General features: G+C 40.0%; 1 protein-coding gene across 2 annotated transcripts in view; it reads left to right on the plus strand.

Moving 5' to 3' along the window:
- Positions 1 to 5,917: 5,917 nt before the first annotated feature.
- Positions 5,918 to 26,184, plus strand: part of LOC149138556 (splicing factor SF3a60 homolog) — a 145,573-nt gene continuing 125,306 nt past the window's right edge. The window contains exons 1-3 of one of the 2 annotated variants that reach the window (XM_089448028.1): positions 5,918 to 6,043; positions 6,156 to 6,478; positions 6,590 to 6,703. In XM_089448028.1, coding sequence (XP_089304154.1) covers positions 6,305 to 6,478; positions 6,590 to 6,703 — 288 coding nt within the window. In that variant the 5' untranslated portion in view covers positions 5,918 to 6,043; positions 6,156 to 6,304. Of the gene's footprint in view, positions 6,044 to 6,065; positions 6,479 to 6,589; positions 6,704 to 26,184 lie in introns of those variants that run through there. The other variant, XM_089448027.1, reaches the window with a different exon arrangement.

Consider the following 26,184-nt stretch of genomic DNA (forward strand, 5'->3'; position numbering starts at 1 on the left):
GAGGGCCTTAAATCATATATTTAGAAGTTTGTGGCAGAATGTTTGGTTTGCCAACAAAATAAAGTTGAGACAAATAAGACCTCGGGTCTGTTACAACCTTTAGCCATTCCACGTCAGAATTGGGAGGAGGTCTCAATGGATTTAATCGCAGGTTTACCCAAGTCTAAAGGAAAGAGTGTCATCAGTGGTAGTTGATAGACTTACCAAGTATGCACACTTTTGTGCATTATCTCATCCTTTTAAAGCTAGTACAGTTGCTATTGCATTTATGGAAACAATTCAAAAGCTTCATGGAAATCCAAAGATTATAGTAAGTGACAAAGATCTCATTTTCACTAGAAATTTTTGGACAATTATTTTCTTGTCTTGGTACTTAACTAACTCATAGTTCATCTTATCATCCTCAATCTGATGGGCAAAGTGAGACAATGAACAAATGTTTGAAAGGATATCTTTGTTGCTTTGTATATGATAAACAAACACAATGGGTCAAGTGGTTACCTCTAGCTGAATGGTGGTATAATACTTCCTTCCATATTGCAGCAAAAATGACCCCATTTATGGCACTTTATGGATCCATCCACCATCTATCACATCATCTTTAAGATAAAATTATAAGGTTCAAGCAGTGGAAGATCACATCGAGCATCAACACCAAGTTCTCCAACTCTTAAAGGATAACCTCACTTTGGCGCATAATAAAATGAAACAACATGCATATCAACATTGTAGTGAAAGATGTTTTGATGTAGGTGACTGGGTGTTTTTACGACTACAACCATACAAACAAATGTCTCTTAAGCAAGCTAAGAAGGATAATAAATTATCACCCAAGTACTACGGTCCTTACAAGGTGTTGCAAAAGATTAGTACTATGACATACAAATTAGAGTTACCTACATCTTCCCAAGTACACCTATTTTTCCATGTTTCATGCTTAAAGAAGGTTATCGATGACAAGCTTCTAGTTCAAACAATGTTGCCAAAACTTGAAAAAGAAGGAAAAATCATATTTGAGCCTGAAGCAGTCACGAAAACAAGAACCCGATAGCTACAGAATCAATCAATTTCATAGTATCTCATTAAGTGGAAGAACTTACCCGTTGAAAATTCCACATCGGAGGATGATAATTTTATACATAAGCATCCATAACTACTCAAGCGTTGAGGACAACACTTTTTTGAAGGAGAGAGACATGTTAGGTGCATATAATACTAGTGTATCCCCCTTATTGTTATTGTTGTGCCCCACAGAAGCCCATTGTTGTTATTGTTGTGCCCTTACATTATTATTGTTATGTAGGCTTTGATTATATCGTGGCCCCTTAGACTCTTATATATACAAAGGAGTTTTTGTCATTTGTATCATTCAAGAATTGTTCATTTATGTAATGTAAAGGAGGTTTCCCCCTCGAAGAGGATAATTTTTAGATCGTTGATCTATCTTTTATGTGAGCTAGTTGCATAAAAAATAACCCCACATTATTGAAAAAATTTAGGCCATTCTCCAATACCTCGTTTTTGCCTTCCAGATTTGCAAAAATCACTATAAAGAAACCCGTTTCTCACAACTTGAGTATCAATATTCCCCTCTAGCTACCAATTTTGTTGGATCCATCCAACAAATGCTCTCTTTGTTGGCCAAATGTTGACGAACTCACATATTAAGGCGCGATCCTTCATAGGTTGGATGTAGCTTTCAATTTTCTATGATTTTACTTTGTAATTTTGATCCTTGACTACCTCAGGGAGACATCTCCTCGTACATGTTTTTTCCAATTCACTCGCAGTGGAGGATTATCTTTGTTTATGTTCACACAACTTGGGCCCAAAGTTGATTGATGGGATGCTTGCATATGATAACTTGAACCAAAATATCCATCCCTTGTGACCGCATTCTTGAAGGACGGATTTGCCTCCCCTCTCTAGGCACTTGCCATGGATGTTCTCACTTCACACTGGATGGGTTAAGTGTTAGACCAATGCGATAGTGGTGCAAAGGTAATCACTTTTGCACAATAATAGATTTAAGATCTAAAAAAACCCTAGCTTGTTCATTGGAAAAAAAATCTAGGAAAGATGTGTAATGTTGTCCTTCAAATGCACATGATTTTTCTAGCATGGGAGATGACTCTTCTCTTATTTTGTGCGGTGCTTAATCTAGCAATGACCTAGTTATTAAGGTTGAGAAAAGACACAATGAAGATCTTCATTATGTCAATGAGAACCCTCACAACGAGAAACTAATCTTGACTAGCTCTAATGATAACTCAATGCAAATGTTTGCCCATTGATATCTTACATCCAATGGGGTTGGCTCACCCATGTATAAATTTGAAAGTCATTAAACTCTCATGTTTTGTGTAATTATTAGTCATACCCAACATATCCTTTGGTTGTGTGTAAACTCTACATACAACCTAGAGCTTCTTCACATCCTCAATTCAAAGCACTACGATGACACTTACAACTATTTATGTATGAGCATATTAAGTTAGATATTTAATATTTTATCGTTGTGCATCTTTTTATTACTCAACAATGTGATGAGTGGACAAAATTGTTGGGAGTAGAGTGTCAAGTTTGCATATCCAATATAAAAAAAGTTGTATTTAATTTGTCTTGATCATAGATGGAGCAACCAAATATTGGAAACTGAATTTAAACAAGGCACAATAAGTCCAAACACAACTTGTTGAAGATTGTAAAGATATTACAATTTAAAATTAGTGACAAGCATCCGTGTTGACGAAAAGAAAAATGCCACACACTTACTATTTATAGTCGCTAATTTAGATATATATTTGAAAAAAGGGCAACTCACTTACAACATTCAATTAAAATTCCTTCAATAAGGAAATAAGATAATCCCCCAAAAAAATTGTCCCAGGACTCAAATGCAACAAATAACTCACCATACAAACATAACAACCAACAGAAAAAAATAAATAAATTGACTATATCACTAAAGAATCTAAGCCTTCATGAAAAACAATTGAATAATTTTATAACAAACTTCTTTTTAATAGTTAAAATACATTACCCAAAAAAAACTAAACTTCTTATGAAATTCTAATTAATTTTTTATTAATGTTCTTTTTTTGTAAATTGAAATATTATTATATCATAATCAAAACATGGTTACAAAGTTGTTGTTACAAATCTCTCCCAGCTATGCATATCAACAATTTGAAATAACCCATAAGCTTAATTACAACCAAGTCACAGAGCAGAATGTTCACACTAGTTCAACAAGATTTAAATATACTTGACATATCTTCAAAACAATATGAATAGAACATTGATAAACTGGGTCAACAATTATGCTTCTTCTCTGATCGCACATAAAAGGCCACCAAACACATCCTAAAACATAATTACAGACGAGCCCCAGTGTTAGCATGCCAAAGCACACTACACTCCCAAGAGCAAAAATCAACATCGTCCAAAATTCTCCAAGCACTGAATACATTAGAGTAGAGTAGAAATACTAAACATAATATGCCTCTAATAGGATACAATGACACATCTCACATGCAGAGCTCAAAGAGGAATAACAATATTGAACCTCGTAGTGGATAAAACCAACATGAAATCCCCAGCAGACGCAGTGAACTTTATGATATACCAACCACCAAACATATAAAGCAATAGAAACAGAGAGTATGCATAAGTATAGAACCGTCCAAACCACAACTATAACAAATAACCAAAACAAAGAGCCATAATCTCAACCTCCAAAATCAACATCCAGGAATACAACAATATCGAAAAGGCAACCATGTAACCCATGGCCCTTCATAAAACACACAGGGCCATAAAACACCATCTCATCCACTTCTAAATGAAAATCATAGCAAAGAAACAACTCTTACTTGTCATCTTCGAATCTGGCCAAAATTGATTACAAAAAACACATAATACTCTACCCCCCTAGGCATGGTTTGAATAGGAGATTGTAGCCGACGCCTAAGCACTGGAACCCAGAGGATCTGTGAGATCACCTAAGGCAGAATCACTCGGAATAAAGCCCTAAACTCAAGCGAAACGAGAATCCAAATTATCCAAACAAAATCTTTGATTACGAAGCATGTGTTTAATGTCCTGCAAAGAGGAGAATAGCTTATCTTTGAAGACCAATCACAACAGAGTTGACAATTGTTGTTGAAGGGCGAGAGCATTAAGAAAATGCAGTTTCTAATTCTTAGATTTTATAGGAGCATGAATCTATTTCACATCTTCTCCATTCAAAGTCAAAATCATAATGATATGAGCAATCTCCTCCAATTTGGCTTTCCAATACTTGGATTCATTTCCCCACCTTTGGAGGAACAACATCAAAGAGAGTAGCCATTGTGTTGTAAGCAAAAGGATGAAACCTCTTACACTCCAAAGTACCACCCCTCCTACTGCTCAAATGCTACCTAGGGGCATTAGTGCGGTAGAGAGGAAGCACTAGGGGTAGCTACTAAATGACCCATGACCTAGAAAAAAACAATGAGAAGGACTTGGCATAACACCCTGAACACCAAACCTAAAAACTACTAAATCAATAGCAAAATGCCAAACTACAAGTTCCAAATTCACCAAGTTGACAAACTCCTTGCAGCCCATAACCATGACCCCCAAAACCCTACTAGATCCTAGAGAAAAGAGAGATTGTAAACTGAACTAACACAAAAGTACTAATACAAAACTCTCACAGAGAAATGTCAATAACTAGTACAATACCCAATAGACTACAACCAAATCCCAACAGGAAAAATTTCCTACAATTCCAAATAGGTGACCTTTTAAAATTCAGAATCAAACCATAAGTGGGGTTCAGAGACACCCACCAAATAGACAGGGGAAATAACCACCACAAAACAAATAAACATAGAATATGGACATACCAACTACACCAAGGTAGTAAGACTAGAAACTAGAGAATTATGAAAAACCAGACAAGAGCTTTCTCACCAGCACATAGAATTGATTGAAGTCACACTCTTGAAAGTAATGACCACTCTTGAAAGTAATGACCAACAACAACAATATTCGTCAATAACAATTTCGTGCACCAATATAAACTACCACAATCACCGACACCTACAATATGCATCAACAACAATTTCACATGCTAGAAAAAAACTACCATACATCAACGCTGATAACCAATAACTAGAGGTGAAGAGTCTGCACTCACCACTTTTCACACTAGCCATTGCAGAATCCAAATTCCACATTAAAAAAAATGTCATTTAAAGACCATACCTCCCCCTTAAACTTTACATGCATCCGTAAGCTAATGCCTTCAACCATCTACAATCCTTAAATGCGTCAAGACACTTCGAAGCAGAAAGACGCAACCTCCAAGAAACCCATTAAATCAGTGGTAACACCCCATCGAAACAATGAATTTTAAATTATGTAAAACTGGACTCATACTCAAAATTTCATAGCAATTAAAAAAATCCATTCCATACAAAATTAAGTTATTCATCATCCTTTTATCAAAGTCAGCGCCTTAAATTTTTTGTAACGAAGCCCTTCATTCGATCAATAACAATTTCGTGCACCAATATAAACTACCACAATCACCGACACCTACAATATGCATCAACAACAATTTCACATGCTAGAAAAAAAATACCATACATCAACGCTGATAACCAATAACTAGAGGTGAAGAGTCTGCACTCACCACTTTTCACACTAACCATGGCAGAATCCATATTCCACATTAAAAAAATATCATTTAAAGACCATACCTCCCCCTTAAACTTTACATGCATCCGTAAGCTAATGCCTTCAACCATCTACAATCCTTAAATGCCTCGAGACACTTCGAAGCAGAAAGACGCAACCTCCAAGAAACCCATTAAATCATTGGTAACACCCCATCGAAACAATGAATTTTAAATTATGTAAAACTGGACTCATACTCAAAATTTCATGGCAATTAAAAAAATCCATTCCATACAAAATTAAGTTATTCATCATCCTTTTACCGAAGTCAGTGCCTTAAATTTTTTGTAACGAAGCCCTTCATTCGATCATGGTATTTACTGCTCTATTTTCTATTAATACAGTTTGATCAAAACGTGTATGGACACTACCATGCATTCTTTGTTGGTTTTAAATAACTACCTCGAGGACAATTTTAATTGCAGGCCTTCCATTTTCGGCCAGTTTTCCTCTGCAGCCATCGCTGAAACGAGGAAAGCTCAAAGCTCCGGGAGACAAAGGCTCCTATCTGCACTGCGATAAGCACAGTCACGACCTGTCGGCTGAAAAAGGCAGAGCAGCAGCACAGTAGACCATGTCGTCGACGCTCCTGGAAGTTACGAGGGGCGCCCACGAAGAGGTGGAGCGCCTCGAGAGGTTGATTGTCAAGGATCTCCAGAGGGAACCCGAGACCAACAAGGAGAGAATGCATCAGAACCACCGCGTTCGCAATATGGTTGACGGTATCATGTCCACTACACAAAAATTGGTCAGTCATTAGCAGCACCTCGCTCTCTTACTTTGTCTTTTATCACTGTCTCTAAGTTGCCAATAGCAGCATTAGGGTTTTGAATAACTAAATAAATTGTTTGATGGACAGATTGAGATATACGAGGACGAGGATCACTCCAGGAAGGATGAAATCGCCGCTCTTGGAGGTCAAGGCGTGAGCGGGCAGAACGTCTTCAGTGCATTTTATGATCGTCTGAAAGAGGTGTAGCTTAAAGATATAAGATCTAATTTAATTTTCATTGAGTAGGCATTTATTATTTTGGAAGTGCGTCAAGCAACATGCCCCCAGGGGTTACATTGCTTAGAGTGAACTTCATTCTGTCTGCCGGAATTGCCCGAGAGTGCACTCGGCATCCACCCTTTAAATGCATGAACATACTTCTCTCTGCTTTAGCGCGAGGTGTTAGGGATATTTTTTTTTTCCTCTGAGCAGCAGGCTCATCCTCTACAATTGCTTTGGTATAGCCCCCCTGGCCTGTGATAAATCACCCGTCGGCAGGCAGTTGGGTGGCTAGGTAACTGCCGAGGGAAACCATATATTCTCCGTGTCTACTACCTACAAGCAGGTGGATTTGGCCTTATGATCTCCTAGAATCTCAGAACATCCGGAAGAGACCAGTTCCCACCTCACCTAGTTGTTAGCGATAGTTATCCTGCTAAAATCACCCCATACTTGCATCCAGTCTCATATCTTTGAAAAGAGCATATCCCTTTGGCTTAGGTGACAGGTATGAGGAGTGGTTATTCTGCTAAAATCTCTCCGGACTTGCGACTCCACCATAATAACCCTGCACTTGCAGTTGGCCTCATTACCTTTGGAACTTATGTTATCCTGATAGGGTGTTAGAATTTACTGAACGCAACACCTGGTATTTGGTTCCCAGCAATTATTAACTGAACAAAAACAGGGCCAGATTCATAACCCACAAATTATAGTGGAAGCAAAAATTTGATCTGAATCACATATACATATGTCGTAAACAGATCTCTGCGTAAGTTGCACGAGATGCCGAAACGTCATATATATGTATGTATATAACTTTTTTTTTCAAAAAAAAGTTAATAATGCATTATCTTGCAAGAAAAAGAAAAGAATGAGACACATAAATGACATTTTAGAAGTAAAACCTAGTCTATATTAACTCTCATAGATGAATATATGATTCAAAATCCAAAATTATCCTTTATAGATAAGGCTGTACATACAATATTTGAAAACCAACCTTTATACATGAGGCATTACATCCAAAATCAGCCTTTATAAGAGCTGAAAATGAAATAAAACATGAGCTAATGACAAGTACAATTACATATTTTATAATCCTCATCCTCATCTTCATTAGCAAAAACATAACAATGAGCTTTTTTAGCAGAGGTAGAGTGTGGATTGATTAAAGATAAATTAGTTTGTGGAGTGATTAGAGATAAAATTTAGTGGTAGATTAAATCTTTTTTGGCCATAGAAGGGCCCCACACCCTTCTTGGGTGCTTGAGTGAGCCCCCAGAAGCAAAAAAGTCATTGAAACAGTGCAAATTTGGGCCAAAACAAGGCAATTTTGGGTTGAAACACCCCCAAAATGTTTAATGAAATTTCTAGATTAGGGAATGCCAGCTAGGCATTTCGGTTGCATTTTAGCGACGTTTTGAGAATTGGTATAGCACATAACATTGGGTTCCATTGGTATGGCGCATAACGCTGGGTTCCTAGAAGTTTTGTGCAACATAAGTTTTTACACAATCAATAATTCTTCATTAATAAGTTAATAACAAAACTTACTTGGGCTCTTGTCCTAGGATAATGGCCCAACTGAGAAAATGCTGATTACAAAACTCTAGATCTAATCGAACAAATTTGTTCTCTCTTGCAAAAATGGATCTCTAGCCTCTCTACACTCTGTTAGACAAAGTGCATGCTCATTGAGATGCTGCTCTTGAGCTGCTGTTATATCTCATATATCTCATCTCCTCACCTTAGCCTTGCCTTTATAACTTTACATTGAGCCAAAACCCTAATCTTAACCCTAACCCTAATCTCAAAGCGATGGACGGTTGAGATTAGATCTCGCCTCACTTGAGATCGACGGCTAAGATTAAAACTTAATCACTAAACTTGAGTGAGCCCCCCGAAGCAAAAAGGTCATGGAAATAGGGAAAATTTGGGCCAAAACAAGGTAGTTTTGGGCCGAAACAGCCCCAAAATGTTTAGTGAAATTTCTAGATTAGGGAATGCCACCCAGGCATTTCAATTTTCGGTACATTTTAGCGACATTTTGAGTACTGGTATGGCACATAATGCTGGGTTCCACTGGTATGGCACATAATGCTAGGTTCCACTGGTATGGCACATAATGCTGGGTTCCTAGATGTTTTTTGCAACATAAATTTTTACACAATCAATAATTCTTCATTAATAAATTAATAACAAAACTTACTTGGGCTCTTGTCCTAGGATAATGGCCCAACTAAGAAAATGTTGATTACAAAACACTAGATCTAATCGAACAAATTTGTTCTCTCTCGCAAAAATGGATCTCTAGCCTCTCTACACTCTGTCAGACAAACCGCATGCTCATTGAGATGCTGTTGTATCTCATATATCTCATCTCCTCACCTTAGCCTTGCCTTTATAACTTTACATTGAGCCAAAACCCTAATCTTAACCCTAACCCTAATCTCAAAGCGATGGTCGGTTGAGATTAGATCTCGCCTCACTTGAGATCGGCGGCTAAGATTAAAAATTAATCACTAAACTTGAGTGAACCTCCCGAAGCAAAAAGGTCATGGAAACAGGGCAAATTTGGGCCAAAACAAGGCAGTTTTGGGCCAAAACACGCCCAGAATGTTTAGTGAAATTCTTAGATTAGGGAATGCCACCTAGGCATTTCGGTTGCATTTTAGCGACGTTTTGAGTACTGGTATGGCACATAACGCTGGGTTCCACTGGTATGGCACATAATGCCGGGTTCCACTGGTATGGCACATAACGCTGGGTTCCTAGATGTTTTGTGCAACATAAATTTTTACACAATCAATAATTCTTCATTAATAAATTAATAACAGAACTTACTTGGTCTCTTGTCCTAGGATAATGGCCCAACTGAGAAAACGCTGATTACAAAACTCTAGATCTGATCGAACAAATTTGTTCTCTCTCGCAAAAATGGATCTCTAGCCTCTCTACACTCTGTCAGACAAAGCGCATACTCATTGAAATGCTGCTCTTGAGCTGCTGTTGTATCTCATATATCTCATCTCCTCACCTTAGCCTTGCCTTTATAACTTTACATTGAGCCAAAACCCTAATCTTAACCCTAACCCTAATCTCAAAGTGATGGATGGTTGAGATTAGATCTCGCCTCACTTGAGATTGATGGCTAAGATTAAAACTTAATCACTAAAGTAAATAATTTACTTTATCTAAAGTTTTATTTTAGCTCAATAAGCCAACATATAACAATGAGTTTTTTTCTATGTTAAAATTAGGTTAATTTACATCAACAAATATTTTAAGGTGATATGTGAGAGACTTTTGCACAATGTTGCACGAAGCGGGGACGTTTTTTGGAAGTGGGGATGTGGAAGTGTCATTTCCCAAAAATCTAGGAAGCAAAGTGTCTACTTTTTTTCCCTTTGGAAAAATTGTAATTTTCATTAAGATAGGAAAATTACATGTTGTAGATGCTATAAGCAAATGCATGATTTAGTAGGCTGTGTGCCTGTCCAAAATTAAGAAATAATAATATGTTTTCCACGCAGGGAGACAATCCTTAAAAAAGAGCTGTTTAAAAAACTCAAAATTTTATTACTCTACGCAGAGAGTATTCTTGTAAAGATGTGTTGTTTATGTATAAGCAATATAAATATAAACAAAATAACATGTCAAATATCAAATGATTTCAGGCTCCTATTGAGCTTGAGCTGCATGGTCCATGTATGGGCAGTGGTAGTATTGGTACTGTTCTCCTTCTCGTTGCTCCTGGATCATTTAGAGTTTGCATGGCCTGATCGCTGCCTCTTTGGAAAGTTTGTCAGCGAGTGTGTTCCATTCCCTGTAGATATGGTGACATGCTTAATTTTCAAACTATGTAATGTATTCATGCACCTCATCCAATATGTGTCGCAATGTGTATGCATGACATGTTGATGTTTTGTTAATCCAGTTGCAAACAATTTTCGAGTCACCAAAAACTTGTAGATTATGACAATTTTTTTCGATTGCAAATTGTATGAGATTTTTTGCAGTGATGAGCTCTGCATAGTTGTTTGTGCCATTTCCAAGTCCCATTTGAATATGATAGAAGTGTGAATCTGTTATATATAGTGTTGCCCCACCACCACATCCTGTCTCTTGTGCCGATCCATCAAAATATGCCCAGGGCTGTGAGTGATCAATGGACTCAGGGATGATAATTCTGGGAGGAGAGTTGGCATCGTCCTCGGGTAGTGCGCTGTAGTCGGCTAGAATTCTGGCTATGATGGATGGCCAATGGGGGGTGGAGTCCTGGAAGATGGTGCGGTTCCTGGCTATCCAAATTTCCCAACTAATGAGTAGGGGGAGGTTCCTAGCTTTCGGAGTAGGTACAGATGACCACCAGTTTGCCCATACCTCCTTAGTGGTCTGTCCCCTCCAGCTGGTGGATGAGGGTGTGTGAGATAGAATGGAGCTCCAAAGTTCGATTGTGATGGGACATGAGAGAAACAGGTGATCCAATGTTTCAGTGCTGTCCTTATTGCCCTCTTCTGTTCAGGTTGTCTCCGGCGGTACCTTATTCTTCAGTATGGACCACATGAGTAATCTTGTTCGAGGAGGTGCTTTGAGCTTCCACATTCCTTTCCACCATGAATCTATGTGGTGAGGCTTGTGTCGATTGGCCAGATGTAGATACCCCTCTTTTGGGGAGTACCAACCATTTTTTGCGATGGCCCATGTAATCTCATCCTCCCCTTCTCTTATTCGAATGTGAGACTCAGTGAGGGCTGTTGTGTAAGTGCTCCAAGATTGGTGCCACTGAATAGGAAGGAGCAGGCTATGGGCTGACTTCCACGCTTGGTGCAGGAAAGTTGATCTCTCCTGGTCCACAATGTGTATTAAGTGTGTGATTCCTTTCTCATTAAGGTTTTGGAGTAAGCCTTTAGGTAGCAGGTGTGCATTCCCACATCCTATCCAAGGGTCACGACCTATGTGAACAGATGTCCCATCAGATATTCTCCATGTAAGGCTGTCCCGTATAAGTGACATTGAATTCAGAATCGCTTTCCATATGTTTGAGACCCCAGATTTGTTCCAGCTTGATTGTCTCAGCCAGTCCAACGGCCTTAATGGTTCAATATACTTAGCGACTGCAATTTTGGTCTAGAGGCTGTTAGTGGTGACTAATTGCCACCCTAGCTTGGCTGCAAGTGCAGAGGAGAAATCTTCCAAATTCTTTATACCCCAACCGCCCCATTTCTTAGGGATAGATAGAAGATCCCATTTTGCCCATGCATATATCCTCCTTGTTTGTTTGCCTTTCCACAGGAATTTGCAGCAGAGGTTTTGTATTCTATTGAGGATGCCTCTTGGAATCCATGTGAGGGACATCCAGTAAACGGGGGTGGCCTCCAGAACCGCTTTGATGAGCACCAATCTTCCGGCTCTGGAAAGATGCTTATGATACCATATATTAAGTCTTCTCTCGAGCTTAGAAATCAACCATATCCAGTCCACTATTTTATATCTGAGTGGCTTCAGTCTGTATCCCAGGTACCGGAGGCCTTCATCTAGCTGCATCAGGGTAAATGGGAACCTTTGTAATGCAAAGTGTATCTCATGAGGAGAGCATTCCGAAACTGTTATGGTGGATTTTGAGTTATTAATGATCATGCCTGTAGCGGTTTTGAAAAGATTGATGGAGTGTTGGATGGTGGTAAGGTCTCTTATCCCCCCATTTAGAAACATTAGCACATCATCCATGAAAAGGAGGTGTGTTATCGTGCATCTGTCCGATATCCTGATTCCTGAGAGCCTGCCTCTATGGTGCATGTCCTTGATCAGTCTGCTTAGCCCTTCCATGACTAGGAGGAAAAGTAGGGGAGATAATGGGCACCCTTGTCTGAGTCCTCTTTTAGAGCCAAAGAAAGGAGATGCAACCCCATTTATCAGGACACTAAAGGATATATTGGTAATGCAGCACATGATCCATTTAATGACTCCCACAGGAAATCCTAGATGAGTAAGGAGCATTCTGATGTAAAGCCAGCTTACCCGGTTGAAAGCTTTTGATAGATCAGCCTTGAGGATCATACCTTTGATCTTCTTAGTCTGAATGGAGTGCAGTACTTCCTGGGCTGTTCCTATGGCCTCATGTATCTAATGATCCTGTAGGAAGGCAAATTGTTCTGAAGATATGTGGGTGGAAAGGATGGGGCGGAGGCGGTTTGCAATGATTTTGGATATGATTTTGTATAAGGCAGTTACATAGGGAGATGGGTCGAAAATCATTGAAAGATGATGGATTGTCTGATTTGGGGATGAGGGCGATGAAGGTGGAATTGATGGCCCCATGCATACAGCCAGTCATCCTGCATTCCTCGATGACCTTGAGCAGATCTTGTCCTAGAATGTCAAAAAAGGCCAGATAGAACTCTACCGACCAACCATCTGGACCAGGGTTCTTATCCTTCTTAAACCATTTCAGGGTGGCCTCCAGCTCCCCCAGTGTGACTTCTCTGTAAAGATCCATAACATCCTCTTGTTCGATAAACCGAGGGAAAAGTTGTGCTACTCTAATGATCTCTGCTAGGGTAGCATTAGGGGGGGCCTGATAGACCTGTTTGAAGTGAGAGGTAGCCAGGGAGGCTAGGTGAGGGAAGGTGTCCACCTCAACTCCTTGCTCATTTGTCAGTTTCCATATAGTATTAATAACTTTCCTTCCATTTGCAAATTTATGGAAAAATTTGGAATTATCATCACCTTCCTTCAGCCAAATAGCTCTGCTCTGCAATCTCCAAGTTTCCTCCCTTTCCTTGAGAATGTTTCCTCGTTTGGCTGTTAAATCTGTGAGCTTGTCCCTGAGTTCATTTGAAGGGAAGGTGCCCCCACTGTTGTCCTCCAGATTGGCAATCTCTAGTTCGATATTATTTAACAGATGTTCTTCTGCACTCCTCTTATTATGTGCCCATATCTTGGATAGCTTCTTCAATTCCTTCAGGTTGGCCACGAACCCTTCAGTTATGTTCCCTTTGCTTGCAGGTGGGTGGGCCTTCCAAAATTTTGTGACGAGGCATATATAGGAGTTATCTTTCAACCATGTAGAATTGAATTTGAAAGGTGCTCGTGGTTTGCTAACATTGCCCCGGATGTCAAGGTAAATTGGCAGGTGGTCTGAGAGGCCACCCGATCCCACCCATTGGCGATAAGTGAAGCCCTGCTCTAGGAATCGTTCCTTGATGAGGAAACGATCGAGTCTCCTGGCAAGGCTGTCCTCCCCGCTTCTTCTATTCCTCCAGGTTGGGGCAAGTTTGGCAGATGGGATATCAATGAGATTGTGTGAATCTAGGAGCTGCTCAAAGAAGACCGCTAAGGGGTCAGCTTGTGCGTGGTGCCCCCAAGACTCCGAGTAGCCTAGAGAGAAATTAAGGTCTCCTCCTAGTATGATATTATCAGATTGTAAAATGTTGGCTGACAAAAGCCGCTCCCAGAAATTCTCCCGATGGTGGCAGGGCCCATATATGTTTATCATTCTGATCTCTGTTCCCAGCTCAGTAGAGTATATATCCGCCCTAATGAAGCCTATGTCTCCGCAAGTGCCCTTAAGATTTATTGAGTGGGAGTTAACCCAGAGCGATGCCCCCCAAGCAGCCATTTACATCAATAGCTTGGAAATGCCATCCTGGGAGCATGGATTCCATTAGAGGGGAAATTGTATCGGCCGCACCCAGGGTTTCTTGTAGGAAGACCAGATCAATCGGCTCCTTCTGGAGAAGCCTCCTCAGTGCTAGTTTTTTCTTGGGACTAGCAATCCCTCTGCAATTGAAGGAGAGTACCTTCATGGGGGAGACGACTCCAGGGGGCTCTGTGCTCTAAGGACCCTATCGAGTGTAAGTTGTTTGCCTGTGGCCACCTCCATTCCTGCCTTCTGTTTAGCTTTTGACAGGGAGGAAGGTCTGCCTCGAGGGAGCTTTGGAGTGGTGGAGGGAGGGACAAGTCCAATGCCAATAGCATCTAGCGTTGGTGTCTGAGTATGCGATCAGAGGTGATATCGGTGAGGGGCGGGATCAGATCCAGGGTTCAGTTTCCATGGTGTCTCCACTAAGGGGCAGTATGGGATGGAACAGGTACAAGAGAATTGAGGGGACAAACCGGGTGGCTTAGACTGGGTTGAGGCTTATCCGGGTCCTGTCGAGTTCCCTTAGAATTATCCTTATGAGCAGATGTACAATTAATAGATGCAGAGCAAGGGATAGGATTGGACATACTCGAAGATAGCGCGACTCCAACGGCCGCCTTAGACCTAGTCAGCGGAGGTGAAGGTGGTCGAAGAGGTGCTTTCCCGCGCTTCTTCGGAGCCGTCGAGGCAAGCCTGGATCCATCTGCATCAGTGTCCATTTGATCTGCCTCATCCGAGTGATCCGCCTGTGGCTGAGCTCCCCCAACTGAAGAGGTCTTCCCTTTGTTGCCCGCCTTTGATTTCGCGAGAAGAGGGCAATCCTTGTAGAGGTGTCCCACCTTGTGGCAGCGTCTACAACGAAAGGGGACACCCTCATAGTCCAGAATCTGGATCCGGTTATAGTTCCTCCATCGAAGAGTGACTTTTTCCTATAACCCTCCTCTAATGTCTAGATGAACCAATATCCGTGCATAGGCCATGACCCCAGTAGAGAGATAGGATCTATCATAGTCTAGGTATGTACCCAGAGAATTCCCAATTCTTCTGAAGATATCTTTGGTCCATAAATGGAGTGGCATTCCAGGGAGACGAACCGAAATTGGCCCCAACCCAAGTTGTTCTTTGTCCGGGAAATAGCGGACTCCATCTCCTTAACATAACCGGGGCCTGTTCAATGTGCCTGAAAGCGCAAAGCAAACCAGCCTCGAACAAATGTTTGAACAAAAGGCAGATCAACCAGGTGATGGCCCTAGATTTCTGCAACCCATTGCTTAAGTTTTGCCGTAGTGTAGTTTCTTCCCTTGACTCTGCCTACTAGGACTGTCGCTGCCATGTCCATGGTATCTTGCCACTAAAAATCTTCTTCCCAATCAATAAATACTTCTTGTGCCCTAGGTTTGACACACCTTTGCTTCTTCCCAAGACTAGGCTCTGTGTCCTTAGCACCTTCAGGTGTTTCTTCAAGATTAGGGTTACGAGGGTTAGGGTTAGGGTTTGGGGATGACAGTTTTGGACTAGTAGGGAAAGTGTCCGGGAGGGGAGGGACGTTAGTATAGTAGCCAGAGGGGTGTGCAGGCTCCAAGGGCGAGGAAGAGGGAGCAAGATAGGGTGGGGCCTCTCCGAGCAGAGACTGGGATGGGAAATGAGAGGCTGCCGAAGGTTGGAGGGAGGATATGCCAGATGACCCAGCTGCCTGATCTGGGCTAGATAACCTGGAAGCGAAATGATGGGGGATTGGCGTCAGAGGGGGCGCAGCTGAAGCCAGCTAGGTAACAGGTACTTCCAGGAGGTCGATAATTGCATTGGTCTGTCCCGTGAGCGATGGAAGCGGAGCGATAACCTCGGTGAGTTCTCTGCTGAACGGGAAGTATGCCTCAGAACTGGACTGCCTGCCAAAGATGGAGATGCCCTCAAGGGGGTCCTTAGAGTAATCTATAAGGTCGGTCTCCATTGATGCCCCGGGGGTTACACCAGCTGCCGCCATTTTCCAGAGTAACCGACATAGGCGGGGACCAAAAACGATAGCGCAAAACCGAGAACGATAGGGTTCAGTCACCATTGCTGGAGGTAAGTTGGGGTGTGATGGAACGGAGTTCGCCAAACAGTTATGGTTGAGAAGCTGCAGGGGAACAAACCTAAGTTGCAGGTTGGTACCAGGTGTACCGCAGAGGGCCTACCCCGTGTCAGGGTGTGGTCGTGCCGTTTCCATCCTACGATTGAAGTTTTCCATCCTTACCACAATGTTATAACTCACACAATGTTATTTGCAAGGTCAGGAAATATTTGTTTGATTTTGGGGACTGTAATGTACTATCATTTTCTGTAGTTAATTGCCGAACATTACGGTCACTGAGCGGAACCTTCGGAAGACTAAAAAATCATCTTTTAGTCCCTGATCGCATGGAGGAGGAGTCATCCGTGCGACTATAGCTTCCCAGTCGCTCCCTTAAGCCTGACAAGCATGCGATTGGGGTCGAAATTGGACTGGAGAAACCCTTATCTCTCGGTCGCATGCACAGAGTGTTAATCCTGCGACTGGAAGGCTCCAATTGCACTCATGAGCCTGTGTGGGAGCGACTAGGGTTCGAAATCTTCCTGTTCTGTCCCTGCGATGGGAACCAAAACCCTAAATCAGAGATGCGAGCTTCAGACCTGCAATTTCACCTTAGAACGAACCTGAACCTCCACGAACGAGCCTCAGACCTGTGTGGGCCAAAAACAAGATAGAAGTGTGTCTCATCATTGTCAAGCGAAGCGTCTACTATATATATATATATTATATTTTTTTGCATTTATATTAAAAAAATCCAAAATACCAAATTAGTTGTAGAAGATATGGAAACATGCATATTTTTACATAAATCAAGATAGATATGGCATCCATTGTACATTAATGATTAATTATTCGAGCATCAACCATTTAGATGCATCAACCATCTAGAATCTAGATTCTTCTCCTCTTGTCTAGCCTTTGCCTCTACCTCGATTGTCTAGGGATATTAGTCAACATTGCCCAATTTTGATCAAACTACCTAATCCAAGCCTTAAAATATGGTAGAAAAAGCTTAACATGCTTGATCGATGATTTTGACTTGATTGAAAGGTAATTTTTTGCTAAGGGCATGACAAAGGAGTTCAACAATTAACACCACCAACACTAGGGTACATATAGGGCTTGGTGCTCTTGATTAAATGCTAATCACATACCCTCATACATGATATAATCTAATGAAATGCCACAATCCCATTGATCCTGAATTCCTGAAAACTGTTAAGTTTGCTGAATTTTGAATAGGATATGAAATTCTATTTTCTCCATATGAAGTCTGATGAGGCTGGAACCACTCTCAAACAGCGTGAGTCATTTCATGGTAATGTTAAAAAATTGAGAAAAAGGATGAAAATGAAAAATAAAGGAGAATGTCACTTTTAATTTAAGAATTTAACATTACCATGAGGGAGCATCTAGGGAGCATCAAGGGAGCATCTCGGGAGTGTCCGAGAAGCCCCAACCCAACTTAAGTCAAAGAAAAAGTAAAAAAAAATATTTAGAACTTTATGAAACCCTTTGGAATCGCCTGTCTCCCTTCGGATCCGCTTGGGATCAGTGCTCGATCTGCTGCAGATCCGGGGAGGATCCCTCGTCGGATCCGCGGTTCGAAAATTTGGAACCGCTAATCGGATTGGCACAGTTCCAAATTTCCAAGAATAGTCTTCGCCGACATGATCTGCAGTTTGGAAATTTCGAACCACGGATCCGACAACGGATCTGTACGAGACGTGGTTCCTGGTTTAGATCCTTGGGGGGGTGACGTTTCGTGCAACACTGCTTTTGCATGCATAGACATAAGGCGTATGCAGAGTACCTGCCCGAGCCACAAACTTCAACACAAGGTAGAGTTGGTAGACTAGCACAAGAATGGATTGGCGGATGGTATAATTCTTTGTTGATGCCACCAATGTTTTAAAACTCTGACTTCGACATTGACTCAGCCGAGGGTCGACTCTGACTTCGACTTCGACTCGGTATCGACTCGACCGGCTCTATTTCAATGACTTGGTTGTTGTAAAAAATACATTATATATATATATATATATATATATATATATATATATTTATAAAAAACATAATTTTAAAGATTTCATTCATATTTCCAAACACACAGCATTAGAATATAGATGGAAGACAACATATGATCAAAGTAGGCTCATGAATATATCCATTATATCAAAATGGCACCCAGTGCACTGTCCAATACATACATGATCAAAACAAAAACACATAACCAAGGAGGCTAGAAATGGCCTCTACAACAAAAGTAAACTGTGACCAGTACTACTGGCTAGTAGCTACTGCCAGAGGAGCCAAGATCATGTGGATCAATCTCTGGATCATCATCAGAGTCAGACAGGGGGCCCCATGGCTCCTCCTCCTCATCATCTCCAACTACAACTGTAGAAGTGGTAGCACTAGCAGGCTGTGCAGCAGATGCAAGCTGAGATAGACGAGATATGCGGCTGCGCTTCTGTTGTGGCTGAGCAGAGGAAGCACCTGCAACTGGAGGACTCGCTGGCTATGAGGCTGAGGCTGGTACAAGTGGATCAAGATCTGCATTCAACTGAACATTATGTTCGAGTGATGCTATCGTCTGTAATTCAAAATCCATATCCTCATCAGAAGCAAACTCTGTTGGATGACTCTCCACTACCAAATCTGATGTTGGATCAATGTCTTCCAACACAATGGGATCTGAATCAGGTCTTTTGTTCAACAATTGGTTGCGTCTGAGCCGGAGGTTGTATTGGACATAGACTAGATCATTTAACCATTTTTGATCCAAACGGTTTCTCTTCTTTGTGTGAATCCTCTCAAAGACGGACCAATTGCACTCACACCGAGTACCACTGCAAGTTTGACTCAAAATATGAAATGCAAAGTTCTGCAATTAAGGACAATGGCTACCAAAAGCCTCCCACCATTGTGCTGCAAAAAACATAGGAGTGTAATGAGTTAGCTCAACAAAATTACAAATTATATCCAACTTTCAAATTATAAACGATTTAACAAAAAAACTATTAAGAATTTGAAAATTGAAATTTTTGTTTTCCTGGCTCATCTGCTTCTCTTGCAATTTTTGCTAGGTTCTTCCCAAAGGCACTTGAGGCATTGGTGAAAGTCGCGACCTGGCGGTGTATCTCCAACTGATTAGACTCCAATGGGATCATGCGATCAATGCAATCAATTAGTCCATCTCTAACCTCCCCCCTCAAAGCTCCTGTCTCCTTAGCTTTATAATGATACTGTGGGTTCAAAAAATACCCAACTGCATGTATAGGGTGATGGAGTTGATTGTTCCATCTTTCATCAATGATTGCCCAAATGGGCCCAGGCCCCATACTTAGCCACTTTATGCTTGTATGCCCTCTTTATTTGCTCCTTTGCTTGATCCATAGCCTCATAAATGAAGCCCATAGCCAATCTTTCCCCATCCACCAACCGCAACACCTTAACCAGTGGCTCAGCAAGCTTCACAATCTCTGCTGCCTTTCTCCAAAATATTTCTTCATTAACTTTTTTTTTCAATTCTTTGCCTTCCAGTTTGTGAGACCACTGGCTTAGATTCCATTCTTCACTGGAAAACATCTTTTGCAAGTTTCTATGTTGTGAAAGCATAGATTGCAATGTCAAAAAATGAGTAGCAAATCTAGTGATGGCAGGCCTAATAATATCCCTGCCCCCAGTGTGTTTCCTCATGAGGCTCAAAATCCATGAATGATTGTAGATAAATTTTGTTATGCTTTTGGCATGATCTACAGTGTTTTTGACCCAATCTAATTTTCCAATATCTTCAAGCATGAGGTTATGCAATGTGCAACACATGGGGTCCAAAAGATGGCCTTGTGTTTTCCTCTAACAGTTTACCAGCAAGAACATAGTTAGAGGCATTATCTGTGATGACTTGAACAACATTAGCCACCCCCACTTCCTCAACAACCTCATCCAATAGTTGAAACAACAATTGCCCATCTTTTTCCTTATCAGATGCATCAACTGATTTTAAAAACATGGTTTCTCGTGGGCAGAGGATAAGAAAGTTTATGATGGTACGGTTTCTTTGATCAGTCCATCCATCTGACATGATGGTACATCCTGTTCTTGCCCATGAGTCCTTGAAATCTTTCAAATAGTCATTAATGGATAAAATTTATTTCTGCAAACGATACCCCCTTAGCTCATGCATAGTAGGGCCTTTGAAGCCTTTTCCAGCAGCATGTATGGCATCAAACATAGGCTCATAATATGGTGAACGAGAAGCATTGAAGGGGATATCAGCATCATACCACCATCTAGCTATGTAATCACAAGCAGTCTCCCTCAATTCTTTCTTCCAGTGGTCATCTAAAGTGGGCTGCATTTGACTTCTACTAGCTTGAGGACCATGTGCATCTGATGGAGAGGAGGGAGTGAAATAACTTTTGATATTCATATCACCCTTTTTCATTCTACCCTTTCCCTTTTCTTGAATAGACTCAAAAGAGGGAGGAACATATCGGAAGGGGTTGGATGCATCAGTACAAGGGATAGAGGAAGAACCTTAAAATCAAAATGGGGGTTGGTAGCCATCATTTTTTGTATATTTCTCTTCCTCCCAATTTTAGCCTCTAACTCTTTTTGCCTAGCCTTATCTTCTTTAAACTTCTCAAAGCTGGTTAACAATTCCTTTCTAATCTCCCCGATTTCTAGTGAGGTACATGGAGTAATTTGGCCTCTAATCCCCGCCAAATGTTGTTTCAGCCTATTAATGCCCCCAAGACCTTCTTTAATTTTTCTATGGCAAAATTTGCTATGCATTTGACTTTCAACCATTTCAACATATGCCCAAGCAACATCTTTCACTCTAGGTGCCATTTTTGGACTTGGAAATGAAAGCAAACAATCTGAAAATGAAAAAACAAAAACATTGATTCAATGTTCATTTCTTTCACAAAAAACACTCTTTAGGATTTCTAGATTTGCACATAAAATTTAACAAGCAAAAACATATTTGTACAAGTGAAAAAAAATACCTCCAGGCACAAATTGTCTCCTTGAGCTTGCTCCAAGAAAACGACTCCTCAATGCTGCCCCAAATGGCTGCCCAAGAAGCTCCTCACTCCAGCTACAATGCTTGCCCAAGACTCCTCATTGTTGCTCCAAAAACAAACTCAACAACTCACAAACTCATTGAAATTCTCACTCAAATGCACGAGATGGCTGTGAGAGAATGAGAGGGGTTGAGTGGGTTAAACAGGGTTTGGGAGAGGGGATTGGACCCCAAAGACCAACAAAACAAAAACTAAAGTGCTTTGGAGTCCCAAACAATAAGCAATTAATAAAAAAATCGCAGTTTTTAAAGTCATTGGGCCGCTGTACATAACCCGGCCGGGTTGATATGGACTCGGCCGAGCCGGACGAGTTAATACTGAGCCAGTTGAGTTGTTAGACAACTCAGCCGGCTCGTTATTAACCTGACCGGCCGAACCGATTACTTGGCCGAGTCACAGATTGGAGGCCTGGCTCGGACCAACTCGGCCGAGTCGATTCCCAGCCGACCATTTTTTAAAACATTGGAAGCCACCTATTAATCAACGCCTCATTGGCAAGGTATCGATGATTTGATTATATTTCTGAAACAACTTAGACATGCATGCAAGCTGAAAGGTTATTGTTGGGAAATTGAATGAATGTATTTTTGTGGGATATTCTTTCTATTCAATTGAAATTTCCTATATTTTCAATATCTAAACCCCAATATTGCCTATATTGTATGGGAAAGACAGGTGTGCAATTTTTGTGATTTACAATAGAGGGTGTTGAACCTGTGATCCTTAGAAGAATATTGTGCTTTGTCAGCTTTGCAATCTTGGGATAACATTATGGTTTAATTGGAGGTTGTTTTGGTTCATTAGAATATAATTAGGGTCTGATACCCCAATGCATGGGAAAGACAAACGTCTAATTGTTGCTATTTACAATAGAGGTTGTTGAATTGTGATCCTTAGAAGAATATCGTGCTTTGTCAGCCTTGCAATCTTGGGATAACATTATGGTTTAATTGGAGGTTGTTGTGATCGCTTAAAAGACAATTAGGGTTTGATGCCCCAATGCATGGGAAAGACAGACATGCAATTGTTGCGATTTACAACAGAGGGTGTTGAACCTATCATCCGTAGAAGAATACCGCGCTCTGTCAGCTTTGCAATCTTGGGATAACTTTATCGTTTAATTGGAGGTTCTTTTGGTTTCTTAGAATATGATTAGGGTTTGTTAGTGTCAATTAGTACATAATTATGGTTTACTTTTTTGTTTGTTTCATATGGGTTTATTAATGTATAATTAGATTTAATTTGGTTTGTATCCAATAGCTAGCGTTTGTTGGTGTAGAATCAGTGTTTGTTTGGGTTAAGCCATATAAGTGATGCAAACTAACTATAATAAATCCAAATTAAATATTAATAAACCCTAATTAATGCAAACGAACCTTATTTGTACACTAATAAACCCTAACTAGTTGCATGAAACCCTAACTAAATCTAATTATACACTAATATACTGAATTAACTAAAAAACTCTAATTTAATCCTAATTACACTAATAAACCCTAATTAATCAACACAAACCTTTAGACCCAGCTTTTGTTCTAAGAAATGCTCTAATAAACCCTTATTAACCCAAACAAACTCTAATTTTATGTTATTATAGTCTAATTATATTCTAAGAAGTACTAATGAACCAAACAACCTCTAATAAAACCTAAATTAAATATTCACAACACTAATTAACCCAAACAAGATCCAGTTACACCTGAATTAGATATTACAAACACCAATTAACCCAAACAAACCTTGATTCTACCCTCTTAAACCTTACGTAATTGATTGAAAGCCTAATTAAATCTAAGTATACACTAAATAATGACACAATATAAATTTAATGAATAGATTATCTCTGTATATATTCTGTAAACATAAGGCATATAAGTATATCAATAAATTGTAATTTATTTATCTATCTCCTTAGGTTTTGAGTAGAAAGTATTCCATATTAAAACCAAGAATCGTATTATAAACCAACATTCTACTTGTTGAATTAAAATCGATTATGTGAATTTTAGAACATGTAAACACATGGCATATAAATAATATGAATAAATTGTAAGTAGTAACATGCATGTAATATCATGAATTGAAATGCAAGCAAAAGAGTGGGTATCATACAAGACTTTTTCCTATTAATTCAACAGTTTTATTCCCTACATTTGCATTTTGGTCTCTAGTGATCTCTTCCATTCTTATTAGCAAATGTTATGGATAAGAGATTCATAGATTTTATGTCTCTGCACATCCACTGAACATGCAATTCAAGCTTCTGAATTCATCTTTATGCAAAGATAACTGTTATGTTTATTCCAAATCTTTGAGTTCAGCTTTATGTGTAGATAATTCTTATGTTGATTCTCTTTTACTATTATGGTGGGAAAAGTGTAGGTACAAATGGTTTTAATTTGTATGGATAAGTTAAACTCATAAATGTGTCTTGTCAAGTTTGAACCTAAGGTCTTCATTTTAGAACCAAGACTCCTACCGCTAAATTATTAAAATTTCACATCATGATGGCAAATATGCACTCATAGAGCTTAATCACTACTGCTAAATTTAAAAACTTCTGAAACACCTATTGAAACTACAGGTCTGCATAAGCCAGAAAGCTATACAGAAGATTCAAGATTGTAGGCACTGCATATCAGGAGGTTATATCCAGGAAAAGAGAACTCTGAAAACCAGATCTGGTTTGTAAATCAACTCAGCATCAACCACCAGCCTAACATTAAGTACAGTATAAATCAGATTTGAAAATTAGATTCACATGCTAAATCAGCTCAGCACTAGCCCTGCTGTAAATACAAATTAGACTCAGAAAAATCAGATCAGCATACTTAATATGCACCGACAATCACATATCTTGCTGCAACAGAAAAACATTACATAAATCGAAGTCAGTGTGTCCTAAGCATACAATGGAAAACCAATCAGCTTCACACAAGTTCATAGAGAAAAACATTATAATACCTTAGCTATCAAATCACACTACTCTTCACTTTGGCTCTTATACATAGAAGTAATGCATCGCTCCTTCCCTTTTTATAGAATAAGAAGAGGGGTTACACGTAAAAACTCTTGACTAGAAGGTCCACAAATGGAGTACTTGGTCCACTTTAACCCCAACTAACATATGCACCTTACGGGTGTTAAGGGTAGGTGGCTACATGTCAAATGTGTCAAGCATGCTCCAAGTGGCTAACTCAAGAAGTAAGCCCTACATTTGCCAAGTTAGGTACATGCCTAGATGTGCCAAGCACCCATGCCACATTTTTACGTTAGTGTGTAATGTCCCCAAGGGATTAATTGCAGTGTTGTTAAAATCACGATAAAATCGCGATTTTATCGGAAAAGCGCGATTTTTTCATTTACCCGATTCAAATCGCGATTTTTATGCATAAAAATCGCCACTTTTTTTTATAACGATTTTTATCGAAAAAATCGCGAGTTTTTGAAAATATCGTGATTTTTAAGGAAAAAATCGCAGGCCGTCGGGGCAGCGGGCTTTTTATATGCAAAATCGATTTTTTTTATGTCATTTTGCTGTTTGCGCGCGGAGGAGGAGGAGAAGAGGTGAGGGAGAGGAGCTGAAGGGTTTCCGTCGGATTTGGGAGCGAATCGAAGCGTTTTTAAGAGGAATCCAAGCCTAGATCACCAATTTGTCCATAAAAGAGGTATGTAGATTAATTTTTTTTGGTTTTGCTTCTATAAAAACTTTGGTTTTCATTGTTTTTAAAGAATTTTTTGAAATTTTTCATTGATTTGGGATGGGTAATTTGTTATGACTATGAGAACCAATTTGTTATTTTTATTTTCTCATTTTTTTTAAACATTGTTTATTTTTTTTGAATTTTCATTGTTTTTTGGCATTTGGTTGGGTAACTTGGGTTTAGAAATTGGGATTTTGGAAATAATTAGCTTGTAATTTTGCAAATGCTAAATTGTAATTTGTATTATCATTTATGTAATCCTAAATTCCTATTTCCTAATCCTTATTTTTCCATAGGTTTGCAAATTCAAAATTCAAAAACAAACATGCCAAGGAAATTGGATCCTTTCTGGGAATATGGTGACCCTAAAACTCCGAATGATAGACAAAACTTGCATTGCAAGTTGTGTGGAAAGGAAATATTCGGGGGGGTGTACAGGTTGAAGTTCCACCTTGCACAAATCCCTGGACGTGATGTGGGGCCCTGTCTAAAGACAAATGCTGAAATTATCCAAAAAGCCATGAGAGCATTGGGAGAATTAGAGCACACTAGAGACGCCAAAGAAGAACTCAAAAGGCAACTAAAAAGGTCAGCTGAAGGAAGTGGGCCAAGTGGCACAGGTTCTACTGCAGCGTCAGTCAATCCGGTAGCTGCATCATCATATTTTGTTCCTCGAACCACACCTGGTTCACAACCAACTATTGGTTCAATGCTAAAAAGAACTGAAAAAGAAAAAGCTGACAAGTTGATGACAAAATTTCTCCTCTGGAGTGATATTCCTTTCAGCATTATAAGGAATAATCCATTTTTCCAACCTACTGTTGATGCTATTGCCAGTGTTGGCCCGGGGTACAAACTCCCTTCTCTTCATGATTTCAGAGGCCGGCTTCTTCAAGATGAAAAGCGTGACTGCACCCAAAGATTGGAGGATTTTAGGGCATCATGGGCACAAACAGGATGCACTG

Source organism: Pinus tabuliformis, chromosome X, assembly GCF_031772625.1.
Source record: "Pinus tabuliformis cultivar Carrire ecotype Pingquan chromosome X, CPIR1, whole genome shotgun sequence".
Taxonomy (NCBI): domain Eukaryota; kingdom Viridiplantae; phylum Streptophyta; class Pinopsida; order Pinales; family Pinaceae; genus Pinus; species Pinus tabuliformis.